The sequence below is a fragment of the Mugil cephalus genome, chromosome 20, assembly GCF_022458985.1.
Source record: "Mugil cephalus isolate CIBA_MC_2020 chromosome 20, CIBA_Mcephalus_1.1, whole genome shotgun sequence".
Classification (NCBI taxonomy): Eukaryota; Metazoa; Chordata; class Actinopteri; order Mugiliformes; family Mugilidae; genus Mugil; species Mugil cephalus.
Genome location: NC_061789.1, coordinates 16,427,980 through 16,454,946, shown reverse-complemented (window position 1 = coordinate 16,454,946; position 26,967 = coordinate 16,427,980). Strand labels below are relative to the sequence as shown.

The window sequence follows — 26,967 nt, the reverse complement described above, 5'->3', positions numbered from 1 at the left end:
AAGGGTAATTGTTTAATTGTGACTAAGGAAAATGACTGGATTCGTTTTTTTTTCTTGCCTTGGGGCTCAAGTTCAATAGGTTCCGTTGAATAATTGCACCAATTAACTGAACGGCCAACCGGCTTCTTACCTTTGCTTGGGCTGGAACGTTCCAGACTTAATCTTCTCCTCCTCCAGCCGTCGGCAGACCTCCTCCAGCTGGATGAGGGGGCTGGGAGCCGGGTTAGGGGGCATGGTGGGATCCTGGATGAAGGGGTGGGACGGCTGCACGTTGTTCCGCAGTTGGTCGCCGATGCACGGCTGGATCGACCCGGGTCGGTCTGCCGGGCTGAGGCCCGTAGTCCTCTTGGATCCAGCGATGCTTCTGAAATGAGAGCAGCAAAGTGGTGAGAAGCACGTTAATGGTAGCTTGCGAAGAAGAAAAGCTTTCAGCCACGAACACAGGAACGATAAAAGCATGTTCATGTGGCGAGAATATTTTTTAACTGTGGAAGAAAAACCGTTTGTGTTGAGTTGACTGTGACCACTGACCCGTACGGGCTCTTCTTGTGTTGAACCATCTCTTTCTGTCCTTCCATCAGCCACAAAAGGATCTTCTGCTTTTTCTCCATCTCCTCTGCCGGCCCTGGCATGTCATACGGCCGCCCTTCCTCACCTTTCTTGAACGCTCTTTTGCACTGTGGGCCACTTTTGCTGTTGTATATCGGACGAAACAACTAGTGAGAAAAAAGCAATATTGAGCATGTAAAGAAGAAGCGTGCGAGGTCCTCACCTATACCCTGCCTGCTCCATGGGGTTGGATCCCATGCCATCTGCGTAGCTGCGAGACTTTGAGCCATAATGACTTGACTCCATGCTCCAGGGAAAGCCGCTGTGGACACGAGTGGCGGCCTCAGCCTCCGCCTGCTCTCTGGGCTTCCCTACGCCCGCGTGGTGGACGTGATGCACATGTTTGTGGTGGTGCAGGTGGCTGGTCTCGCCCTTCAACCCGTGCCTGGACGAATGCTTCCCCTGGCCCGACAGCGACGTCCCCTTGACGCCCGAGGAACCGTCCGGCGAGCGCGACTTGGGGGAGTGGCGGCCGGTTCCCGGCGACTGGCAGCCGGGAGTCTTCATGACCCGCTGGACGTGGTCGTCCAAGATGCTCTCCGGGTTCTCCTCGTGGGCGTCTCTGAGGAAAGGGCCGCTGTAGGTGATGTCGGCGTAGCGAGAGCTGTAGTTCTGCGAATAAGCACCAGAGGGGAATCTGTGGCTGGAGAATGATGTGGCCGTGGACAGGATCGCTTCATCGCCTTCCTCTTCCTTCAGGACAAAAACGCAAAACACACACAAAACTCTCATGAGGGAAAAAATATAGAATAATATCATTCTGAAGTGATTCTATGATGTATGGATATTTGAATCGCACACACATATATACTATGAGAGAATAAAGCAGTGCAAAATATGCTTAATACCTAAACCAACGTTTTATTTGCCAGCTCATTCATTATTCACACAATATACATAGGACCAGCCACAACATTATGACCTCCTCGACAGGAGAAGTAAATAACATTGACCATTTATGAACAATTCGGTGCTCTGCTGAGAAACTTTTATACCTGGTATTCATGTTACTTAGACATGTAACACCCACATAGATCAGACCAGACACCCCCACCCCACACTCCTTGATAACTGCTGCCATCAAAGAGTGTCCCAGACTGATCAGGGATCTGTGGGACAACCCACAGAGGCTCCTCTCTTCAAACCCAAAAGCCGCCACTAACAACAATGTGTTACCAGACACCACAGGACACCCTCAGAAGGCTCACGTCCATTCTCTGATGAGTCACAACTGTTTTGGAGGCACAAGGGAGACCTAGACAATGTTAGGAAGGTGGTCACAATGATTGGTGTTCCAAAATGTTGCTGTACTTATTTCAGCCTGCAGATGGCAGATTTCCACCATATGCTAATGCCCATCTTCTCATTGTTACTGCAGAGATTGGGAGACAATCCAGTACAGTACAGTATACAAAATAGTATCAGTATGCGCGGCACACATTTCTGTTGTTTTCGGTCACTGCAGGTGAAGCCGATAAAGCCCGAGCTCTGGCTGACTGGGACAAAATCGTGCTCTGACAGAATCTGGTCCAGGGGGATTTAAGGGGTGGGGTGCTGCAGGCATTCATAATAGGTTTTGATAGGCAGGCACCATAAGGGGAGGAGGAGGTTGTGCAGTGTTAAAAGGGGAAAAAAAAAAAAAATGGAGTGAATGGGAGGACTCAGCCCTCACCGGTAATGATCACATTGCGATCTGCAAAAAAAATCTAAACCAAGTATTTAATCCATGCTGAGCATTTACAGATAAAAAAAACAATGCGGCACATTACTGCAGTACCTTCAATAAATACGTGCTGCTTCATTTCCCGTTTGATTTGATCTACCAGAAAATGTGAGCACCATACGGCCGGGTTTAAACCGCCCTGCGTAACGAAAACATTTTGGCAGATAGAGAAGGGAACCAAGAGAACAAAGATACACAGTGGAAAGACAACAGTAGGTAGGAGCTCCACTTTTATTTTTGTTAGCCAGCCCAAGGCCAAACTTTTTATGTCAGTTATGTTAATAATTAAATAAACCTTCACTTTGTAAAGATGCCAAACCATCAGAGTTTGCTGTTGCTCTGTGCTCACCGCCATTATCCATTTACTCTAACTGCATCAAATGGATTCTTATCCTGTTTCTATATAAACCTAACCACACTGTGCAAACTGCTTTCTTAGATTTGATGATCCTGTATGCAGTTTATATATGTTCTGACACATTCTAAATAATTGATGTGTCTTTGCACCAGATCCACAGATCTGTATCATCCCACAATGCACACACGGGAGCACAGTTTCCATACAATATAGTATAGTATATAATAGTTAAAAATCAACAGAAGATGCACGACTTGATGTGGTGCATACAGATTCTCTGATGTCAATGAGGCTCATCTTCGCAATACTGCGACTTCTTGTTATGCGGAGAAATGACTGTACGCTGTGTTATCAGCTTACACCAATAAAGATTTGATTCAGATGAGCAATCAACATTCCACTGAGTTGTTTTGCCTAGTATTAATTTAGTAGAGCTGTATTCTGCTGCTCACGTGTGTCCATATGGCCCCGCTCTTTCCAAATACATATCTTAAGTTAAGCTTTAATTTTATTCTAAGCTGACTGCGCGACGGAGCTTCAGCAAAACGGGTTATCGCCGATAAAATAACACTGTGAATTTTATGCTGCAGAATATATCATTTTATTGTATTAATTTATGCTACAGTTAAAAAAAAAAATCCACTTCCTTTTCAAGATGACTAGAGTCTAACTTGGAGAAAACACTCATTTCATCCTAGCCTCCAGGTTTCGTGAAGCAAACCTGCTGCGTCATGGCAGCTCCTCTCCTTTCGAGGGGCCAGTCACATAAATCGCTCGCCTTGAGACTTAATACTTGGCTGTGGGTTCTGAGGGAGATTTCATCTGCGGTAACAGCGACCGTTTTATCACCGTTCAAGCGACATCAAACGGGCCGATCGCTGTTCCAGGCTTACAAGCGGCAGAGCGCGCAGGTGCTCCGTCTGATTCATCAACCGGGCCAGATTGCTGACAGGCCAAGGACGGTATTCTCCAAATGATTCATGATGCTTTTTTATTCCCCATTCAAATGGGCTGGCCTCATTAAATTCATTAAGGGATTTAAGTCTGTTGTGATAGGGAAAACTTGGCTCCGGTACAAGCTTTGGTGGTATCCACTGATGCTATTCTGCTTTTCAACACCCTCACTTTGGTCACCTTTTATTTCTAAAAGTGAATCAGTTATTAAAGTGGAAAAAAAAGAGAACACTTTCATTTTAGCATCTGCACATTGAGGAGAGATCTTTGCAACCACCTCCTCACTCCTGGGAGATTAACAAGACATATTTCAATTATGCAAAATTTGTATTTCTTCCACCGAAACAACTATTCAAGAAATTGGTTGGTCACAGACCTTCTTTCCACTTTTATATATGTGCTTTTAAACCATTTTCTTCATGATATATTTGATAAATCAAAAACCGTTGGTCTTAGCCTTTTCATATTTCAACTTTAAGAATCCATACTATAATTTTTTGGCCACTAGTATCATTCAGTTGGTGTCACGGGAGGATAAAATGGTGGCAGTAATACTCACTGCCCTGACATGACTTGAATGTGTAACTTGGGGAAAAGCAGCTGGGGATCAAACAGGCAAAACCCTTCCCTCCTCCCTCTACTACTGCCGCTGTCTGAAAGATTGTTCTTATTTACACATGGCGTGAATGAATAAAACAGTGTTTCCATCTGTGATTTAAACAGCGGGCGCTGGTTTAGGAAAACGAAGCGGACGCACCAGTCGTACTCTCTGCAGTCGCTCCTCCAGCTTCTCCTGAGCCTCCCTCTCCCTCAGCACGCCCTCCAGCCTCCTGATCAGCTCTGCAGCAAACCTGTCCGGCTCCACGTGTATATCCTTTGGAATCCGGTTGGTGCGCTGCGGGAGGAAAACGTCAAACTGTAAGCGCTCTGATTTATTTATTTATTTCGTTTTTTTTGTCGCTGTCAAACAAACGCTGCACTTCCAGGCAGTCCTCGGCTGTTTGACCCCTTGTATCCTGTCGGTTGAAAGAAAAAGCAAAAAACGCACGGTGTAAATATGAATTTCAATGAATCTGCTTTTACCACTAAATATTGATGAAGCTGATTTTTTCCTGTATGCTTCACCATTCCTCTGAATTCAATCCTAACATTCCTATTGACAAGAATTCAGCCTAGATTTAATAATGACCTAATTTTGTGACATTCAAATCCACTGTAACTTTAAACAACGCAAGACACGCTCATTTCTTTTCCTGCCAGAACAAGTCACTGCACAGCAATCACGCCTATTCAACGGCGTTTACTCGTTAAAGTGACATTTAAAACAAAATACTTCTGAGCTGTGTCATTTCTTTCTCACTGCTTAAAAAATCATGATTAATTTGTTGAAGCAGGGAAATGTGAGAGCTACGCTTCAAGGATTTGTGCTCTACTATAACGTCAGTTCACACTGTACATTCTAATAGGATGCTACGTGTGGAGTTTTAATTTGACTCTTTACTCTGAGGCCTAATTAGGGCCAGGGTTTTCCTACCGAGAGACAGCATAAGCTGCAGAGGGAGGCATCAAGCTGTCACTGGGGAGGATTCATGTCTGCTAGGCTTCAGCGCGCACAGCTTAGGAAAGCATCAAGCTGCATTTAGACAGCCTTCTCTTTCACCATCAGCTATTCTTATACCCCATCACAGGCCCTGCGACACGGCAGGGCTTAAATATGCACATCTCCAATGGTGGAGCAGAGGAAAAATAAGGCAGAGACAGACAGTTAAAGACAGAGACGGAGAGAGAGAGGTGTAGAGTCGGGGGAAAAAAAAGGGAGAGGAAAGAGAAATAACCCACGAATAACTCACTGGTATATGAGGTAGTGCCACTCGCTCATTTTCTTTGGCACTTTCGTGCATCTCCCGGCGATGCTGTTTGCGGTATCTGTAGGGTGGAACCCCATCTCTGGAATTAACAACAAAGACATTTCTCATAAAAACCTCCTCATGAATAAACAGCACGGGCAGCTTTGAAGTCGAAAGCTTTTCACAGCAGCTCTTTACCTAAAACGAACACCTAGTAAGTCTTGATTAACCAGTACACTGGGACGGGCACACTGGCAGGCTTACGCCATCCCTGCTGCATCACAAGTGGTCTGGCAAATTACAGCTACATGCTATCACATGCATGAGTCTGTAATTTCATGTAGTAACGGTCATACTGGGTTCCACACTCTCCTGTGCTGGAAGCTTTCGACCAATTAGGTGATAACAGTCTCTAATCCACTCAGCTTCAAACATATTTTTCGTCCAGTTGTGCAAGCTTTGAAGCTCCTCTGGCTTAATTCCCTGGTGCGGTCTCTGTACCTAGAAAACATTATTTTTCAAATCTTCTTTTAACAGAAGAAGCCTGACTCTGAGTCATAAACACTCCTCTGAAATGCAAGTTCTTCAAATCCAAAGGCTTTAAGAGATCCCAGATGATAGAGAATCTTTCCTTGTGACACTGTCTGATCAGCTGCTTTAAAGACCCAATTTCATTACATTCGGAATCATTTCTTAGTGACACTATTAAGGGTTGGAACCACCGAGCGTTGAGTAGTATAACTGAGGTACAGGGAATGCGTCAACCTGTCGCAGTGCTTATATTTGCCCCCAAATATTTACAGCAATTTATGGCAGCTTCTTCTGGCAGAGATGCTGAAAATTATCTGATCATCTCAAGTGTAGGAATTTGTTAAACAAGCGCCTCAACAAAGATCCAACCTCAAAACAACAGAACTGAAGTATCACAGTGACATCTGCAAATCTTTCAGACTTTCAAGAGCAGGTGCTATTGGTTAGCACAGCACCGCTCATTCCCAGATCCCTTTCAAGTTGAAAGCAGCTTTTTACACACACACACATCGACAAAATTAAATGCTGTGGATATCCATTAACTTTACACTCTAAATGGGGGCAGCCTTCTACAGAGGAATAATGCAGCTGCATTTCCTATGACAGTCCAAAGAAGCAGGAAATAATCAAGTAGATAGATTTTACAAGTAGCTTCCTTAGTTCTAAGAACTCGGTGGAAAGCTGAGCTTTAGTCTAGTTTTCACCATTTTAGGATAAACAATGACCTAAATGATTGATAATCTTCACAGACATTTTTTTCCTTACACAAAGTTAAATATTTCTATTTTCAACACAAAAACTACACAGTTGTATTCATTCATACAATACAAACAATTAACACACGCGTTTCCACCATTTCAAACTCTTGCTGACCCTAACCTTAAGCCCAAGCTAACCCTAACACAAAGCTAAGCCTAACACAAACCTGACCCTGACCCTAACCCCTGACCCTAATGCAGAGCTAACCCTAACACAAAACTAACCCTAGCACAAAGCTAACCCTAACGCAGAGCTAACGCTAACCCAGAACTAGCCCTAACGCAAAGCTAACCCTAATGCGAAGCTAACCCTTACACAAAGCTAATCCTGACACAAAGCTAACCCTTACACAAAGCTAATCCTGACACAGAACGCAAAGCTAACCCTAACACAAAGCTAATCCTGACACAAAGCTAACCCTAACACAAAGCTAATCCTGACACAAAGCTAACCCTAACACAAAGCTAATCCTGACACAAAGCTAACCCTAACACAAAGCTAATCCTGACACAACTAACCCTAACACAGAGCTAATCCTGACACAAAGCTAACCCTAACACAAAGCTAATCCTGACACAAAGCTAACCCTAACACAGAGCTAATCCTGACGCAAAGCTAACTCTAACACAAAGCTAACCCTAACCCAAAACTAGCTCTAACACAAAGCTAATCCTGACCCAAAGCTCCGCCAATGCACACAAAATCAGCAGCATGTACAACGTATCCCCCTGTCAGTTGCAGTCATTGTTACTACAGCACACGGGACATAAATACTGTACAAAAATACTAACAGAAAAAAAAATATGACTCCTCTCTTTCTCTCTCTTCTACTATCACTTTGAGTTAGCATTAGTGATCAATTATTGATTTTACTGCAGACTTGACTTTCATATCTGCTCCAGTTACGACTCTTCCACAGGCAAGTGTGCAAGAAGTGCAATTGTGTACGTGGTGTGTGTACATACATGCTGCTGTCAGTGAGGGACAGTGTGTCAGCGTCACTGGACAGACTCTGCTGCTCGCTATCGTTGGCGCTGGTGGCAGGAGCCATGACGTGACCAGCGTTGACATAGAACGGGTTGATGGGCTCCCGACACGCCGCGTGCCTGGGAAAATGCAGAAGTGGAGGAAATGCTGAGTAAAAATGTATTTTACAGAATCGTGAACATGGCTGTCATGTAAACACTTGAACAAACAAGGGGAGTAGATAGCTCATGTATAACAGAGGGGAACTACTACATGGTTTTAGGACTAACAGTTCATGTCTTATTTCTGGAGGCGACAACCCAAACATGCTGGATTCTTTGCAACACTCCCTAAAGTCGTGAAAATATGATTATAAACAAAAAAATTAAAAGTTGTATATATATATATATATATATGTAGATAATGTATAATAACTATACGACTTTCTGACGAAAATGAAATATCAAGCCGTTGCCACCATCATGTGGGTTGCTTTTCTCACATTCTGAGTTGCACTTTAAAGAGACGGCACCATGTCTGATAGCATTTTAAGAGCATTCAACATTACAGTAGGACTCTCTACTTAACTGTGTTTACAACATATCAAAACAGAAAGATAAGGAGACTTCATTTGACACCCTTCCAGTCATCGACGATGCTGAGCACACCTCCTAAAGGGCTTCGTACACATGAATTATAGATGTTTGGCATCATTACTTCTTATTCAAATTGGAATTCCCTGAAGCCTTTACACAAGCTTTGTGCCTGTTTGAGATTCAGAAGCATTCAGAGTTCAGAATGAAACCTTTGTGACCGTCTGATTTTTATTAGCATCCACATTCAGCGGTGAATAACAACCGGGTTGGCGACAAGTTGGGACAAAGAAACGAGCAATGCAATATAGAGACAGTGAGGAAGAGATCAGGGTTGTTCTCTCATACAAATAAATAGTTAAGGAGCTGCAATGATTTATTGTTTGCGTAATGTTTTGATCAACACCATGTCCAGTATCCTAGACATGGTTCAAGTGGTAACTTCTACAGCTAGAAGGCCACACAAAGTGCCAAAAACTGCAGTTCCTTAATTGACCACTTGAGGCAATGTCAACGTTTACAGCAGCCTCTACGACGAAAAAAACGCTTTGGTTTCCAAAGTTAATATCCATCTCAGATTTTATTTACTTGGCTGTTTCAATTGTATCAAGTCTATAAGTTGCACATAACCAAAGACGCCTAGTTACCTCACAGGTAGCTAACCACCTTAGCTCCACCTCTTGCCCGTTTCTAAATTAACCAGAAAGGGTCAGGCACTTCCTAGAGGGCGACAGCCAGAGAAACCACACCGAGATTCAAAACCTGGATAACGTCACAGAGGGTTTGTTTATCTTTATATACACTCAGTGGTTCCATCTAATATAATTTTGGTTTCAGAACAACACACACAATGGAAATGTCAGCCTCCTTCACATGAACCTAATTATATTTATTTCCAGGTGGGAGGGACATTAGACACTTAAAATCATGGAAACTATCCAATTATCACTTTTTCATCTGGAGAAAATCTAATATCTGCTGCATTTTGGGGAGGATGGCAATATATAATAAGAATTAGTGATTAGATTAGATGAATTACTTAAAATGTAGAAATGATTTGTTATTATTATCAAAAGAATATAAAAAAATTATATCATGCATCAATATGAGGTCCCAAGGTCCTTCAAGGACACCCATGTCAATTTCATTTATTCAGCTCACAATCACAATCATTTCAATTGATTAGAGGGTTCTTAAAGTTGCTCAAAAGCAACAACAACTTGCATTCAAATTGCAAAGACAACTAAGTCTCCCCTTTGAAGTTCACGTCTAACTTGAATGAAAACAAAACTGAGCTGATCACATCACAAAAACTCCCCAAACATTAATGAGCACGAAGGCCATTCTCTTTCATGTCACTTCATTTCTTACAGCTGATCTGAAAGACTGCGTAATGTCTTTTGTTGCCCGTCTCTGAAGAGATCTGACACAACTGCTGTCAAATTTTCACAGAAACCCGACGGGCGACGCTAAAAGGCTAGTTAAAAATGAAGCGTGTCTCTCTGTAATTCTGGCCAAATGCTTGATTGCTGAAATAATGATGTGGAAAATTAGCTCAAGAGCGCGTTTCGCTCACAGAATAAAGTGTATTCCTCATAGCTCGCCATACAAATCTCCATGTGAACATGGCTGAAATGCCTGCGGAGGTTTGTTGTGTAGACTTTCTTTCGTTTTTTTTTTCTTTTTCTTTTTTTCCCAGAGATTTCAAACATTGATCTCCAAGAAAAGCGCCTTTGGTTACTTTTTACAAATCTTACTTGTACAAACAAGCGCTTGCATTCTGCAGATATCAACCATCAGAGCTATACGCTCGCACCAGAGAATGTAATGAGACACAACAAGGCTGGATGTGGGAAAGAAAGGCTAATAGAAGTCTGCAACTGCCCAGTCATGGTATTTTAACTGACCAATTTGTTATCAGTTTTTTTTTTTTTTTTTTGTCTCCATACTACACAACTGTGTCCAGTGTTTTATTCACAGAGAGGGTTTTATTTGTAAAGTATTGTCTGTGCATCAGCTGACGCGAATTTGCCGTAACTCATCCTAACCCCGGCGCTGCAGAGGGTCAGCCGCTGTTGTGTGCGACAGTGACATGATTGTGAAGTGGAAACGATTCTGCTGCGGACCGATATTACAGCGGACGAAACAATGGCGCTCGTCACATGAGGACCTCACTTGTTGAATTTGGAGCGGCGCACATCGCTCCTCGTGATCGCCTCAACAATGGCAACTAACGTGCTTTTAAACGAAAGTGTTCTGTTGAAGATGTAACTGCATTAGCATTTACGACATTATGCTAACTTTCATTGGCGAAGACACACTCCATTGTGCTTCTAGGCCACTTTTCATTTTCTCAGTCCAATTACAATTTTCTGAAACATCCTGACTTGAACAGTCTCTCCCACACATACAATCTTTCCAGGACTAGAGCTGTAACTACGTTATATTTACAAGGAAATTTATAGTCATGCAGATGTTACTAATAATTATAATGATAATTTCATTGCGGTAAATACGTTCACATGCACGCAAATATTCCAAATTTGATATGGTTCACAAAACCGCGTATTCCATTAGGTACTCAGAAGTGGACATTTTTCCTAAATGCGGCCTTTAACGAGACTTGTGGTATATACCGCTGAAGGTCAGGAACTCATTTGGAAAAGGCATTTACGACACATGGCCTCCCGCCTCCGTTTATGGTCAGCTGTGTTTATGGACACAAACCGACCGGCCGACAGCTTGAAAGGCTATTGTAGAGATGCGTGCCCTAAAGAAAAGTCCATGTTTCTGTTTGAACAGAGAAACGCTTCTATACTTGGATGCCAAAGGGCGTTTGGATATGATATCGCCACGCCGACCTTTTGGAGGTGGTTGGAGGAATGAAAGAGGGAGGCTGTGCTTGCACAGTCGAACGAGTGGAAAACACTGAAAACAATTATGCTGCACATATAACAGGGGTATTCTTTTTCATTAGTCACGCTGCGTATAAGGCCTGAACAGTTTGTGCATCGAAATGCATGAAGCAGCTAGAGGTTATTTAAATATCAATATGTAGTCCATATTTAGGAGTTACTATTATATAGGGAAATGGAAAGAGTTAACCATAACCAAGTAATAAATGTACAAGATTATATGTCATTTGAATGAAGAGGGAAAATTAAACCCAGCATTTGTTTTCAGCTATAAACAGACACTATACCAACATGACATGAAATGTAAGGAACAAGTCTGGTGTTTACATTGAAGAATAACGCAGTGGTGTAAAGACATTCTTCACACTACAGTATTTTCTGATATTGTGCGTCTGAGAGTTGATTAATGTTCAGTGTACATTCTGCAAAGTATCAACATTAGGTTAAAAAAGCAGCAGAGAGCTCAGTCAATATAGCAGGAGAGAGATATGCAAGTCATTTTGATAACTATCTAAATTGAATATATTCACTTTAGACCTCTTATTATGCATTTACAGATGGAATAAACTGATAAAAAGCTAATGTTTCCCCAGCATCAAACAGCAAACCGCAGCAGATATCGTGTTCCAGAGATTATAACATCCAGATGAATGTACTTTGACTTTCCATGCAAAACATTAAAAGCATTTCAAAGAACTGTTGATGAACTTGATGTACAAACACTGCTGGCCAATAAAGCTGACCCAGTCAGAAAAACATTGAAAACCTCTTAAACAACCTAATATTCAAAGCTCAGACTTCAATTAAACATTAAACGTGTATTAATTCTGATTCCACTTTTAATGCCTACAGTCTTTGCTTTCCAATAGGAGGCTCAGAGCAGATGTGCATATTAATGCAAATATAAGAGCAGACACTAAACTATTCCATTGTTGCAGATTTCCCTCTGTTATTAGTACTGTTAAACAACACTACTACTATTATTAACCATGGATGTGACTGGTTAACATTACAAAACAGGTCAGTCAATAGTCAATCCTAATATTTACAAGGTTTCATTGTATATAGTTTCAGAAAAATGCAGACGTCAGGTAAACAGGAAGTGGAAGGTAAGGATTACAATGTCTAGCTCGATTCTTTTTTAAAAGCTCCCTCTTAAACAAATATCATACTGGATGCTCTCACTACAGAGCCCTGTCCAGGGAGAAAAAATAATTCCCAAAGTCACTGAACAAGAGAAAATTACTGCCCCGACCGTTGAGCAACAAGTAGAGCAGCATATTTAACGTCTGTGCTTACCAGCGTTCATGCTAAGGTTTTAAGGTTTATTTCTAATTCAGGTGAAGTGAAGCTTTGTAGGTTGCCAGGAGATTTACCTGTACTCGTGACTGTCCTGGAATCTTGCGCTGCCGGCAACTCGCTCCATTAACAGCTTCTGAGTAAGCCGGCTGCTTGGTGTGGGGTCACACTCAGGCTGCTCCTCCGGCGCTTGGTCACACCTCCATTCCTCATATTCGTTTAAAGTGGGCAAATAACCCGACAGTCCCTTTCCATCCCCGGGAACAGAGCTCTGATCGCTGCACAGCTTAGGGCTCTCTCCGCCCGTACGCGTGTATTCTAAATATATGTCAGACTTGAGGAATAAAGGATAGGTGTTTTCCTCCATCATTGTCTGTATCTCAGTCTGAGCCTGGTCAAACATCGCGGGATCAATGTGAAGCTTCATCACACAGTCTTTGATGAAGGACTTGGTAGCTGGTTTGATTTGCCTGGAGACAATCCCATTGTTGTCCAGGATGTATTTCTTATAGATAGCTTTCGCCAGTTTCACTTTCTTCTCCTCGTTGCCTTCGCTCGCTTCGAGTTTGCGGAAGCCGCTGCACGCGAACCAGAAGTCCAACATATCCGCGCACTCCTCCTGCTTGAGGAACGTCCTGAAAAGGAGGATGCCGTCCTGGTCATCCAGTAGGGAGTGGAGGGACTCGGCCCACTTCAAGTAGGGCGGCGTTGGGGAAGCGCTGCCCTCGGGCTCGTAACCCAGGTCCAAGTCGGGCCGCCTCGGCGTGGCCCCCGACGCCTCGCATTTGAGGCCCTCGCTCTTCGAGGAGAAGCCGAGGTTGCCGTGCTGGCGACCATCGCTGCACACCAGCTCCCCTTCTTCCCCCGGGACTGGAGGCCTGGGAGCATCCTCAGTGAAGCTCCCACCCAGGTCTGTTAGGTAGTCCCTTTTGTCGCCGATGCTCATAGTCCCAGCATCCATATATCCTGCAGAGCCCACACCGCACAACTACTTGGTCCTGAATTCTACTTACGCCACTGTAATGAAACTCCTGCAAGGGAGAAAAATATATAATGAGGAACATTATACACCATTATAACATATACCATTCTATTTGTCATTGATCGGCTTGGTGAAATCAGCTCAGTCTCATTAGAATCTGGCTGAACAGGGATCCCTGATTTTAAAATATACAGGGGTTTTGAAAATGTTCTGTAAAGCTCTAAACCAAAATGTGGCTTCTTGCCTCTACAGCGCTTGCAAAGTGAGCTCACATTTGAATTACTGAATCAATACGTTAGAAGAAATTTGCCTCTAATCACAAAAAAAAAGAGAAAAGGAAAAAAAAAAACTCTGGATATTAAACGTTTTCACTGGAGAGCGATGTGAATGCCGTTGACTTAGTAATATGATTTATATGCATATCATTAATTCATACAGCTATTCCAGTTTTATCCAAATTAGCATTAGCAGCTTCATCGTGAGGGTGCGAAATTCACATGGGCTTTACAGGACGAACTCAATAATGAAGCAGCCTCTTTACTGCTAGCTGACGCGTGCGGTACGGCAAGTTCATACTATAAACGGTCCTTTTGCCACATATATCAATCCCCCGCTGTTGGTGAAGATACGAGATCAGCTGGTGAAGAGTGCAATGATTTTATGGAATATCTCAATCAAGGACATATCTTTTTTTTTTCTTGTTGCACAGTAACACACTAGTTCCTCCGTCTCCACCTCTACAGACTGCACATGCGGCTTACGACCTAAGCCTCCCAGATAAAGTGTCAGCATTCAATTTAACATGCCTGTTCAAATCCGCCCCATCCTGTGGCAGCCAGGCTTCTTGCCAGCTGCAGCTGATGGAAATTACATTGTCAATCTAAATTACAGTGCTATTTATAGTCCTGCGCACTTGTTGACTCTGAAAGGGATTACAGATGAGCATTTAAAAGGAATCATAAAGGCTGACAGCCGGGTTAAGTGCGGTGTGATTTCACAAGACAACATTTTTAATGCTTGCCATCACCCTTTAGGGCACACCCACTCTCTGTCTAGTCCAATACAGATACAAATCATTATCCCCTGATTGAACAAAAGAAGCCCAGGCCAAACTGGCAGCAGTGTTTACTCACTGCACAATGCTTAAGTGTGAGCAGCACGTGCAAAAATCTTTAAATATATAAATATAATAATTAAAATAATAATATAAAATAAATAAATGCGTGTCTGGGTTGACCATGCTATAAAGGGATTAATAATGCGCGCCGACTAGCATCTTGCTACCTGTGCGAGATGATGCGACGGCTCGAGAGGGTCGGTTATTTAAATGAGCGGTCGCGCGGTGACAGGTGTGCGGCTCGCGGCGATATTAGGCGAGATTTCAGACGAGATTCCCGCCGCGTTCACGGTACGCAACGTCCGTTTACTCGCGGGCCGGGGCTCCTTTTGAAGTGAGCCTCCCCGTCCCGTCACATTCACGTCTTGGCCTCCCCAGAATGAGCCGAACGAACGGCGGCGGATAGTGGGGGAGGGGAGCCGGGAACAAACTCCATACACACACACACACACACTCGGAGAGAGAGGGAGGGGGAGAGGGGGGGCTTTCAGCAGCCGACCGACAAGTGCACAACTTTGTCACACTATTAATACCTGCGCTCTACCCGCAAACGGCCGCTAAACTCAACGAGAGACCCGACGGCCGCAAACATTTCCTCCTTTGCAGTCACAGGACGCGCAGGGAACCCCGCACGGATTTACTAAAAAAAAAAAAAAAAAAAAATACAACCAGCAAAGCGATGGTAAAGCTCCCGACTACCGCAATCCCAATCTGTGAGCACGAACAGAGAGCGAGAGGAGAGGAGGAGAGGAGGAGAGGAGAGGAGGGTGGGTTAAAAGTGACATATACTTAACCGGTGCAAATCCTGTCGCTGCTTTCGGGTGCGTCGGACATTTGGACCGACGCGAGTCTCGGCGAAGAGTGTCATAGCCGCGGAGTGCAATAGTTTAAAAATAACAAAGAAAGCGGTCCGCTCTCCACCTCTCCGTAGCTGTCTCTCAGTGTCTGTGCAAGAGCCGACGAGGCTGCCTGCTGCACGTCAGATGATGCACAGCGCCTCGCCCGTTCACTACACTAAACTGCCAGTGTTTAGTTGGTACATGTGGTACACTGATCCGATCTGATCTCTCCCTCTATCCATCTCCTCTCTGCTCTCTCTCTCTGTCTATCTCAAATAAACTAAATGTATTTGGCGGGGGGAAAGTCTTCTTCGCTTTTTCATTTGCAATCCGCAAAACTGTTGCCTCAATGTCACAAAAATGCCCCCCAAAAAAGAGACACGTTATCTTATTATTCGCTTATTATATTCTAATATATTTCAAACTAATGTCCTCAGGGTATTAGTTACAAAAATCTGCACAAGCAAAAACATAAAGGTTTTTGCAGGACTGAATATATGTGTGCATATAAATGGGTAGGTTTCCACACCAGCCTTGAAAGAGAAAGATTTTAATTGTGTATTTGTTTAAGTTAGAAAATGTGCCAATATTACATATCCGAGAGTTGCCATCCTAAATGCACTTTTAGTAATAACACTGAGGCTAAATTCAAGCCCATCTGTCCATGAGTTGAATATTAAGAGAATGCGGGTCATGCAGCAAGACAATGACCTGAAGCACCCAAGTCGTTAGACAAAAGAATGGTTAACAGATAACAATAATGATGTTTTGGAATGGCCAAGCCACTGTCCTGACCTAAATTCAATAGAACTGTTGTGGAAGGACATAAAGCAAGCAGTTCATGTGAGGAAACCCACCAACATCTCAGAGCTGAAGCAGTTTTGTGCTTAGAATTGGGCATATTTTCCTCTAAGCCCCTGTATGACTGATCAGCAGTTACCGGAAACATTTAGTTACGGTTATTGACGCACAAGTGGCTCATTCTGAAAACAAGGGTTAGCATACTTTTGCAACTCACAGATATGTACAAATGTTTAGTTTTCACAAAAAAACAAATACCAAAGTATAATATTTATTTGCCAGTTGCTTGACTGTGGTTTCTTTGCTCATTGCTAAGGTTTTAGTCATTTTTACATAGAAATAGAAATGGTGTACGCCATAAACCAAAGTGGCGCCAGAGTTTATATGCTGTATACAATACTAACCACATCATAATACTTTATGGACTTCTAGGACAAAACCCTTTCTAATACCCTGTGACAAGTCTCATAGCAGTTGTGCAGTTGTGCATCTTTGTCTACTTCAAACAATGGCAACTGGAACTGAGAAGATCATACTGGAGATGGAGCCAACAAATGTTATGGTGCGTTCACACTATGAGCTGCACAAGACATTGTGTCAGAAGAAGTTGAAGCTAGCTCAACTCTGATACGTAGCCCATCACAGCCCTTATGTAACAGCTGGCAGTTTTTGTGTCAGTTTTGGCGACTTCCAACGGAGAAAGCATAACTCTGCTAAAATCATTGCAATGAGGGAAAGAGAAAACTCCACTGGATTGTTTGTGTGTACAACCCCTGAATGGACTGAGACAGGAGAGTGGGGGTGGGCGTGTGGGGGTCGGTGGGTAGGCTGGGGTGGGGTGGGCAGGGGAGGCAAAGATATTGCATGTCCGGCCTCTCAGAGGAAATGCAATCCAGACCGATCACAGTTATTACGGTCTCTTTTGCCAAGACATAATTACATTTCTGGAGAGGTGCGTGTAAAGGCTACGGCAGGGCTACAGCATACCTGCATGCATTGATCACATGCAAGGACAAGTTCCAAAATCACTTTGTTTACCATCATGCAAAGTCATCATGAATGTCTTTCAGGAACAGGTTTCACTGTATAAATTTCTCCAGACCAACTCACAAATGAAACATAAGATAGTGAGTAATACTCATTATACATGGGAAATGGGGCTTTATTTTTTAAAGTTTCTGAAGTGTACTTTTAAAGATCACATCTGTCTCTGCTTAACAGGGACCACATTTCATACTACTGTATGAAAACACAATGTTTAAACTGATTCTCCGTTGGGACAGACAAAACATAATGACACTGTTACAAATGCAACACTATTTCCAGGTAATAAGTTTTTATGGAGGTAGTTGTTTTGGAGACAGATAGTCTGCACGCTGCCAGTGGTAAATGCAGTATACAAATAACAAAGGATTGTTCATAGGGCGTATAAAAATTATATTATAATCAAACCTGCAAAATATTTCTTGTGGACAAAAGTTGATGCAGCAGAGTCCTAATTTCCCCACAAATCCCTACTGAGGTGCCAACTCCAAAAATGCTGCTACTACTATGTTAATACATTTCCCATCATGCAACTGGATCGAACCTTTTGTTAGAGTTCTCCTCTTTTTAATACGGGCTGAACAGTTTGAAGTGAACCTTGAAAGATCATATCTGCCTTATCTGCTTCTAGTGCACAAACGGTGGCTCCATACACTGTATTACACCACATGTTTAAATACCAACTATTGACACACACACATACGTTTGACAGTTACAAGTGCAATACTATCTCAAGCTAAGAGGTGTTTATAGAGCAGGTTGGACAACAATTTGTTTTGGAGACAGGTTGTCTGTAGCTTTTCATTCCAACCGCACACTGCACTAGATGCCCTCATTGATTACTGTGCATGGGCTGAAGTTGCTTTGATCAGTTACATCAGATTACCATAACAAAGTCTTTTCCTGTTATGAGGTTGTGCTCAGGCGGCTTTTGTCATAAATTTTACCACCAGCAGGTTTCACAAGTATAAAGGTTTATATAGGGTTACGGAAACCCTATGGGTAGAGTAACGACTACTCCTGGAATGACTGGCCAACAGTGAACCAGGTAAATGATAAAGTACATTCAGGTTGGCAGCTGACCTCATTCTGTGGAGATAATGTTGATGAATCTAGACCTGAGCAACTGCTGCAACCCCAGATCATAGCGCTGCCCCCACAGGCGTGTACAGTACCGTACAGCCTCCCTTCTTACCCTGATGCCCCATCACTCTGGAGCAGGGTAAATCTGGACTCATCAGACCACATGACCTTCTTCCATTGGTCCAGAGTCCAATCTTTACGCTCCCTAGCAAATTGAAGCCTTTTTTTCAGGTTAGCCGCAATGGTTAGTGGTTTTCTTAAGGCTGCACAGTTGTTCAGTCCCAATCCCTTCACATTATATGCGTGGAAATGTTTTTACTTTCACTATGACTCATAGCCCTGAACTGAGTTCTGCTGTTGTTTTTCTTCAATTTGATTTCACCAAATGTTTAAGTGATCGCCAATCACGACCAATTAGTATTTTTTTCTGACCTTTCTTTCTTCCCCAAAGACGATGGTTCCCCACTATCCTTCCAGGTTCTAATGATGCGTCGGACCGTTCTTAACCCAATATTAGTAGTTTCTGTTTCAATCTTCTCAGATGTTTTCTCTGCTTGATGCAGTCAATGATTTGACCCTTCTCAAACCGACATCTTTTCAACATAGTTGTTTAACAAATGAGAACCTACTCATTGCATCGGTTGGGGTTAAATAACTTGTTTCCAGCTGAAAGATGAACGCCTATGTTGTAATTATCCAATTGGAGGCTGATACCTATTAGCTTAGTTAAATCCAGGTAGTGACATTTTTTATTTTATTTTTTAAATTTTTTTTCGGCCAGGCAGTGTATTTGCTCATGATTTGGAATGTTTGAACCAATAAGACCAATGACAGGCGTAAAAGCACCACAGTGTTATACATACCACTTAATAACATCAGATAAAAAATGAAAATATAAAGTTTAGTCTCTTTGAATAAGAGTAAGTCACAAAGACTGCAACTAATTTATATATTATTTATACATAGGTACAACTCTTACGTTGGTGTGATCAGCCGCCCATTAAGATACAATTAACCACGTTATTGCTTTACGACTTTACAGTCCAAAGACTAAGGGACAGGACAAATCCCGCAACAAAGGCTCCCGTCAACAGCTGTACTTTCAAACCTGGCAATCATTGAGCGGTCACATGCTTTTTACTGGATCTAAGATTAAAGGCCGGTGGAACGCCATAAAAATATATGATTGTGTAATTAGATGAAACCATTAGAGGCGCGAGAATACATGTTTCACCTTCTGCCTCATCGCATTACCTGAAATGTGTGAACTGTGCACAGCGCTTGCAATATTTACGCCAGCATCATAAAACATGTAAAAGATCCAATACACTGCAGCTTCCTCCAGGCAGAATTGATTTTAGCGCAGAAACATTTTGGACATCCAGATTGTTTGACACTAATTTGCTCTTAACAGTATTAATTATGCTCTGTGGCTGCTTCTAATGCGACTGTATTCATGTTAGTGTTGGTATTTCCAAAAGCAAGCAAAACAGTTTTCTCAATTCCAACCGATCAGCCATTTAATTGGTACTCAAAATGTAACGAACATGATTTAATAATAGACCTTAGACTAGCAGAGCTGCGTGTCGCCATTAACAATTTGAGTGCTTCTTAGCAGTAAGTGTTTTTGCCTGTGTTTGCAACCACGTACTGTCTCTTTGTGTTTCTTTGGAAATGGATCACACACAATAGACAGAGAGAACGCCGGCCTGCACACCCATCGGCATGTTTTACCTTGAGTTTGATTGTCTTCCTCCTGCATCCTCCAGCCGCACATTCTTCTTCTGAAGATCCCATTGTTCGGTTATTTAACACACTGCGCTGCAGTAATGGTAAAGCCACTCTCATCCCGATGAAATAAAAAGGTCTGACTGCAGCACATCGTCGCCATAACGGCGTATCTTGGCCACCCATTTGTTCCTGTAAAAGAAGAGATATTGTTGAGCCCAGGTCACATGTAACAGAAAAACCTACGGCGCGATTTGATTTTTGCGATTTGTTTCTCGTGCGAAGTATTTGAAAGTAATCCAACATTTACTGTATATTCTATATTCAGTATATTCTGAAACAACTCTCTAAGACTCAGTATTTTCCGGCCATATATTATGACACTGGAAACACTCTCAGATCTAGACACAATCACACCTGAAGACTGTTTTTTCGCAACACAATGTATTTCTGGTTTTATAAAAATAGATAAAAGACATTTGATAGAAACTAATACTGCTTAACACCAGTGGTTTAGATCATACACTAAGCCCTCATTGTTCACAGCTCAGACCTTTTATTCACTGCATCCACAGGTGTCATATAACTTCAGCAGCCAAATGTAATATAATAAGGTTAATTAAAAAGCTGATTTAATCTGTATGAGAACTGCTTCAGGGCTCGGAACATTTTAGAAGTGGTCAAAGAGTCACCAGACAGCCACACATCACACATCAGACAAGTAATACATCTCCATATTTGGCCTCTTTTAGAGGGAAACAGTCCCATATACTGCAACAGTTTAAACCATAGGTCTTCAACAGGGGGTCTCTGCGACCCCCTGCAGAGGGGGTCGCAAAATCTTTGATTGATCAGGCTTTATTATATGTTTTTTTTTTTTTTTCCCTACAAATTGAAATTTCTTTAAATACACATTAACATATATCCGACATATTTTAGTAAAAGGATAAATGGAGGCAGAGGACATTACCGCCACCCTATTGTTGTACATGTTTGAAACAAAATTTAAAAAAAGGAATATTTGAACCTGTGTATTATTTGAATAACTTAATACTGTATATTCATAAGTAATGCTGGCCTGAGTTTAATATAGGACACATATTTAGTAGGTAGGGGGTCCCTAATTAATCTTTCATCAGCAGGTCCTTGGCCTGAAAAAGACCCCTGCTTTAAACCAATACTGAGTTATTTAAGATTTGCTGTGCCGTTAGTTGCACCAATCATAAATCCAGAAGCGCTGAGACTTCAAACACAGTTGGGATGGAATTATTGTTAGCAACAGCAAACACTCAAATGTACAGTGGCACTATGGGGCAGAGTTCTTCACAGGCTAATAAAAGATGGTGCGGCGGTGCGCTAGCACTGCAGATTGTTGAGGGGGATTAGATAATAATAATAAACTTTTCTGTTAGATAGGGGTCCATGTACTGAAAGTAGTTGGAACACCTGTTTCTTTTTCTTCCAACTGGGGAGTATCTATAATCTATAATTAAGCCTAGCTTAATTAGCTCTTGATTGTGTACATTGTACGATAGCTTTCGGACAACATAACTTTTAGCCAAACATACATTTTGGGAAAAGCACCGTCACATGGCAAAATGCTACTTTATGAGGCATCTGTACTTTTCAAGACTGAAAATTCTTTTAACTGTATACATCCTAGATAGATGAAATGCTTCACTTGATGTTATAATTCCATTTATATTAAAAATACTGGCAAAATTACCACTGTGGGCGTTATATGTATATGCATTGGAAAATCCAAAGACGTCAGATCTGCACATCTAGCCCTGGGTTGTAGGATGAAGAGATTTTAACACAATGTAAAAGAAATGTCAAGCCACACAACATTAAGATGTGACACATGTCAACACAAAATGGCGTCACAGTAATGGTGAAAGCGTTTCCTTCTAATCCAGCATGAATGGCATTTCAAACCCTCATGTGCTTTACATCAACACGTTCAAGATAGAGGCCACACCCTACACTTTTTGGGCAACATCCCAGGATGTTCAACACCTCTCGATGTGACTCCTTTACACAGGCAAGCATGACGTCAAATTATTCTGCAAAACCTTCTCACCAATACGTGTGGCTTAAGACTTTTGATTTTGTACCTGGTATGGCAGCAGTGTGATGTTAATGTTTCCAAAGTGTCGCTTTTGAGGAAGTTTTGCCTGGAAACATCCTAATGGTATGGCGTGGTACATGGCGTCCATGTTGAATTAAGGAATTGTTTTTTTTATCGCAACTTTAGGGTGTGTTGAAATCATTTTGTTTTGGAATTGGAACTGGAGCAGTCAAAGGTCACACAGTGTTTTTCTTTTTGTACAGAATTACCAAGTACGCATCGCACTTCCTTGGTCAGGCAATGGGAACTGGAGAGGTCAAAGGTCATACACTGAAAGGATACACGCTAGAACATGGAGACAATACATTAAAATGAGTCAGTGCAGCAGAATGTCTGACACCAGTGGGGATGCCCATCTTGGGCTGGCTTGGGCTGGATCCGGGTTGCGTGGTGTGACTACTAACAAATAAATTATAATGCATTTAGACCCATTTAGATGCACCATCCAAAAAATATACTGCACTATAACAGCATAATGCAGTAATAAAAGGTTTCAGTAGCACCAGATTAAGGAGTCTTAACCAGGGGGCTTCTAAACTGACAGCAAAAGCTGGGTGTGGAATTGAATGAAAATCACTCTTCCTTTCTTCAGTAACTACGAGCAAGATGCCCTTTAACAATTAGCTTAACCAAGCTGCTTGGCCCCTACAGGAACAATAGATGATCTTCCGTTGAACTCTGAAGAGTAGGTGATTATTACTAAAACTAGCAAAACAAGCATTTTGTGTTAGAGATGTTGAAGAGATTCAGTGGTAAAAAGGCTACAGACAGACGTGTCATTGGTAAAAACCTGAATGTGTTGTCTCATCATTGGCACTATTTTGCACGAGTGCACTGGTTTGTTGCTTGACAAAAGACTCATTACAATTGTGGCTCCTCGAATGCGCTGCCTTTTCAAAAAATTACTCCCGTGTTTTGAAATATTTCAGAGTTACCAGAGAACAACTTCATGTCTCCCAATTCAGTCTTTCCTGCGGTCTTTTGTTCCACCTGTCAGTGTGGATTTAGACTCTCTCTAGTAGCCTCTGGCTGAAATAGGCTTATCTCAGCTGAAGACTCTGTGATGAATGAGAGGCCATTAAGACGTTTAAACGAACGCTCCCATTTTGATTTCACACAATAGAGATTTCTTCAAAGAATTCACTAAAAGTTAAGGGGAACAAAAGGCACGATAAACAAGAAGATGAATCTTTCAAAGCCTTAAAAATAAAAACCCAAAACACAAACCTGAGTAAAAACCACTGATCTGACGAACAATATTATTTCAGTGCAAGAATGTGTCAAGAATACTTAAGCTATTAAGCGTTTGTTTTTAAGTTCTGAAACTAGTCCAAAGAGTAATATCAAAAGACTGTCAGAAAATGTATTCTGGAGTCCTGCTGATGTCCTTTGTCCAGGCTGAATAGATCATGACTAACAAGTCTTGGAGTGGATTATGCACAGAGGATTGAGCAATTTGCAGATTTGAGTTTATTTTGCTGGATATTACAGCTCAGAGAGCACCATATCCTCACAAGGAGGGGAAAAAAATCTTAATAAAAGGCCGACACTTCCCATGGTGATATAATACCAAAGACATACGTGCGGAACCATGTACCGAATGGCAAAAGTGCGTCGCCAGACAAGAAATTAGAAAGTGAAGTGTTAGGTGGTCTTCAGCAGTCTGGTCGTGGGATACACATTCACTGATCAAATCAAATGATGTGCTTTGTTTTGATGAGACGGAGGGGGACACAATAAAACAGTATGGGACTTCCACGAAAAAACGACAACAGCCGCAACAGAGCGAAGCACAATGCATTGGAAACTGGTCAGAGCGAAACAAAAACAGACATCATACCTGCTGATATACCTCACTGTATGGTCGTTGGTTTTGTTGTGCCGGATCGCAGACTACTCCCACCGCTTTTCTACGGATCGAACGTAGTCCGTCGTATTCTGCAGTAAAGACTGCCGCCATCTTTAATCACAACAGAGTCCATCTGTCGATGGTTCTTCCCTTTCTACCCTCTCTTTCTCTGTTCCAGTCTCTCTGTTCCAGCCCTCCGTTTGTTGTGGGGGGTTCTTATTTTCCATCCAACATCAAACCGCCATATCGACGGGCTCATGGGCCGCCCAGTAGGGGTGCAGCTTGAACGTGCAGCATTGGCTGTTGTCCTTTTTCAAGCTGCAGATTAACTGACCACGTTTATTTTTTCCCCGGAATCGTATCAGAGCAGACTGCAAGTAATATTTCAGCTCGCAGGCCTTTGATTTCAACAAGCCTGGCGCCAACGCTCCTCCATGTTTTCACCCTTAATGCATCTTTTCCTTAGATGTTTTGACTGATGGGATTTGCATCTCTCTTTGACTCAGATCACACATGTAGAAGTTCTTAACCATCCGCAGACAGACTCTACAATACATTCTGACCATTTAAAGCTAAAACGATGTTGTCATTGTTGTTCTTTGTTTGTTTTTTTAAATACTCCATCATACGTAACGTGGAATGAACATATTTCTTTTAAACAGAGTTTAGCTGTAATTCTTTTACCTCAGAAACTGAAACTAAGTTTAACCTGAGCACCCTCGGACTACATTGATAAATATAAGCAGACTCTCTCTGTCTGCTGCCCTCCAGCTAATGCATTTCATTTAAAGTGACATTTCCTTTTTGCTCCTCCTGGTCCCTTCTTTGCTTTCAAAGCCTGAATTCAAAGAGCCATCTTGTTTACTGTCAGTGTTTTGTTCCGCCAAACTCTTTTTCGGGGCGAACAATAAAATGAGTGGAATTTCAAAATGGTAGATGCTCTCACCTTCCTCTCCCGCTGCGTGGCTCGTCGGATCTCGTTTCTGCGGTCCGCCATGACTGGGCGCCGTCCCCCGTCTGCCACTCTGCAATACTTTCTGTTACTCATGAACCTGTTTGGGAATCTTACTAGTGTGTAGCTGAAAGACGAGCATCTTTACTTTATATTACAGCTTTAGCAGTGCGACCCCATTGGACGAAACAAGGACCAGATGATTGTCTGCAGAATCGTATTGTAGCTATGGTAACAGACCCAACAGACACCTAATTGTGCCGCACAAACTAAAAAAACAAAAAAAAAAAAGAGAGAGAGAGAACATAAATTATGCATTGTTATTATTAACATTGTTGAAATCATACATTTTAACCATTGAACCGTTTAAAATCAACTGCTCCTTAAGGCTGTTTGTCATTAAAATGTCCGTCTATTGTCTGTGCGAAGTTGTGGAAACATCCCAGTGAATGAGCAGATGAATGCAAACAAAAGAAAAGAAAGATCAGGGAAAAGAATATTGGAGAGAGGGGGGCAGATGATATTGCCTTTGTTGTGTAGCTTCATCAGCTGCTTACCTCTCAAGTGGATTTCACACTTGCATGTCTTGTTGTGACCAGGGTCAGATCCAGCATACCCTTCCCACAATGACCAATTTTCTCCTCAAACTGCACCGAAAAGGCGTTGGTTGCTACTCGCTATTGTCTGGATTGTGATGTCAAACTCGTTTTATTTTCAGACCTCAACACGCCGCATATGCAGTTTAGGTTGTTGTCGGTCAATTTGACTGAATAAAGCATGTTTCTTAGATATAAGACATGTTTTATTACTTGCTTACTCATATGTATGTAGTTATTGAGTAAGATTTCTTCATTCATTATCAGAAATGTTGGAATGTCATGATCAGTAAATAAGAGGATTAGCTTAGCTTACTCTATCTTGAGAAATTCTTTGCACACACATACGTATACACATCTCAGGTTACTTTTAGGACTTTTGTTAGTTTGTAAAAGGGGTGTCGGGGTATATTTGGTTCTTCTCTGTTGTACGATCTCTTTTTAAATCAACAGCTAGCTAGCAAGCTAATATGTAGCTTATTAACATACAATTAGCCTACATTTGTCTACTTCAAGAGCTCATACTAAATAACACACCATCTCCTTTATTTACTCCGTACAAAAACACTAAATAGTTCAAAGTCACTTGGGCTGCCAGTGAAGATGGCGACTGCTAGTGGTGCACCCATGGTTACAAGATATAGTGGAAATATTTTGGTTTCTTTGCACCCAAAGAACTAAATGTCACATTGGCCTGAATACACAATATATTTTCTGGATATTAGCTATTAAAAAAGTTAGGACTGCTTTATATTCAAAGGCTCAAAAGTACATACAGTGACCAAATTGAGATTATAACATGTGGGTTCTATGCACTACTTTATACTTTACTTCTCATAATAAGAGAAATGGATTCGATAGTGAAGTCTTTCTTTCTTAAGACAACTGTCTGAACATGATTCATGTTTACCCCGGAATTTTGTCATTAATTTCATCAGCCTAGTTTTATATCTATATATGTATGTATCATTGACTTGAAATACTAGGTATGTATATAGGTATGTGTATATGTTGGCACGTATGTATACGTTTACGTGGGTTCTACCACTACACTAATGCTTGGACTTCTTTCATACACCACTGCTCTATCCAACTTCACAACTACTGCAACACATAACTCCATGTTATTTATGTAAATGCACAGTATTCCACCTTATTATCATTCCTATTTAGATAATATATATTCTACAGTGTCTATTTTTTGTACATTTGTTCATATGCTAATTCTATAAACATTTATACTATTTTTATTTTATCTTTTCTTTTACTTGTGGTTCTCAACGCGTGTTTT

The 26,967-nt window shown here is 41.9% G+C and overlaps 1 protein-coding gene across 4 annotated transcripts in view; it reads right to left on the bottom strand.

The window, feature by feature from the left end:
- axin1 (axin 1) overlaps positions 1-25,892 on the bottom strand; it is a 32,220-nt gene extending 6,328 nt beyond the window's left edge. The window contains exons 1-9 of one of the 4 annotated variants that reach the window (XM_047572741.1): positions 25,075-25,892; positions 20,155-20,340; positions 12,632-13,585; positions 7,747-7,887; positions 5,495-5,591; positions 4,402-4,539; positions 773-1,302; positions 532-693; positions 131-364 (exon numbers count right to left, since the gene is read on the bottom strand). In XM_047572741.1, coding sequence (XP_047428697.1) covers positions 131-364; positions 532-693; positions 773-1,302; positions 4,402-4,539; positions 5,495-5,591; positions 7,747-7,887; positions 12,632-13,515 — 2,186 coding nt within the window. In that variant the 5' untranslated portion in view covers positions 13,516-13,585; positions 20,155-20,340; positions 25,075-25,892. Of the gene's footprint in view, positions 1-130; positions 365-531; positions 694-772; positions 1,303-4,401; positions 4,540-5,494; positions 5,592-7,746; positions 7,888-12,631; positions 13,586-15,447; positions 15,755-20,154; positions 20,341-24,119; positions 24,268-25,074 lie in introns of those variants that run through there. The other 3 variants (XM_047572742.1, XM_047572743.1, XM_047572740.1) reach the window with 3 other exon arrangements.
- Positions 25,893-26,967: the final 1,075 nt, after the last annotated feature.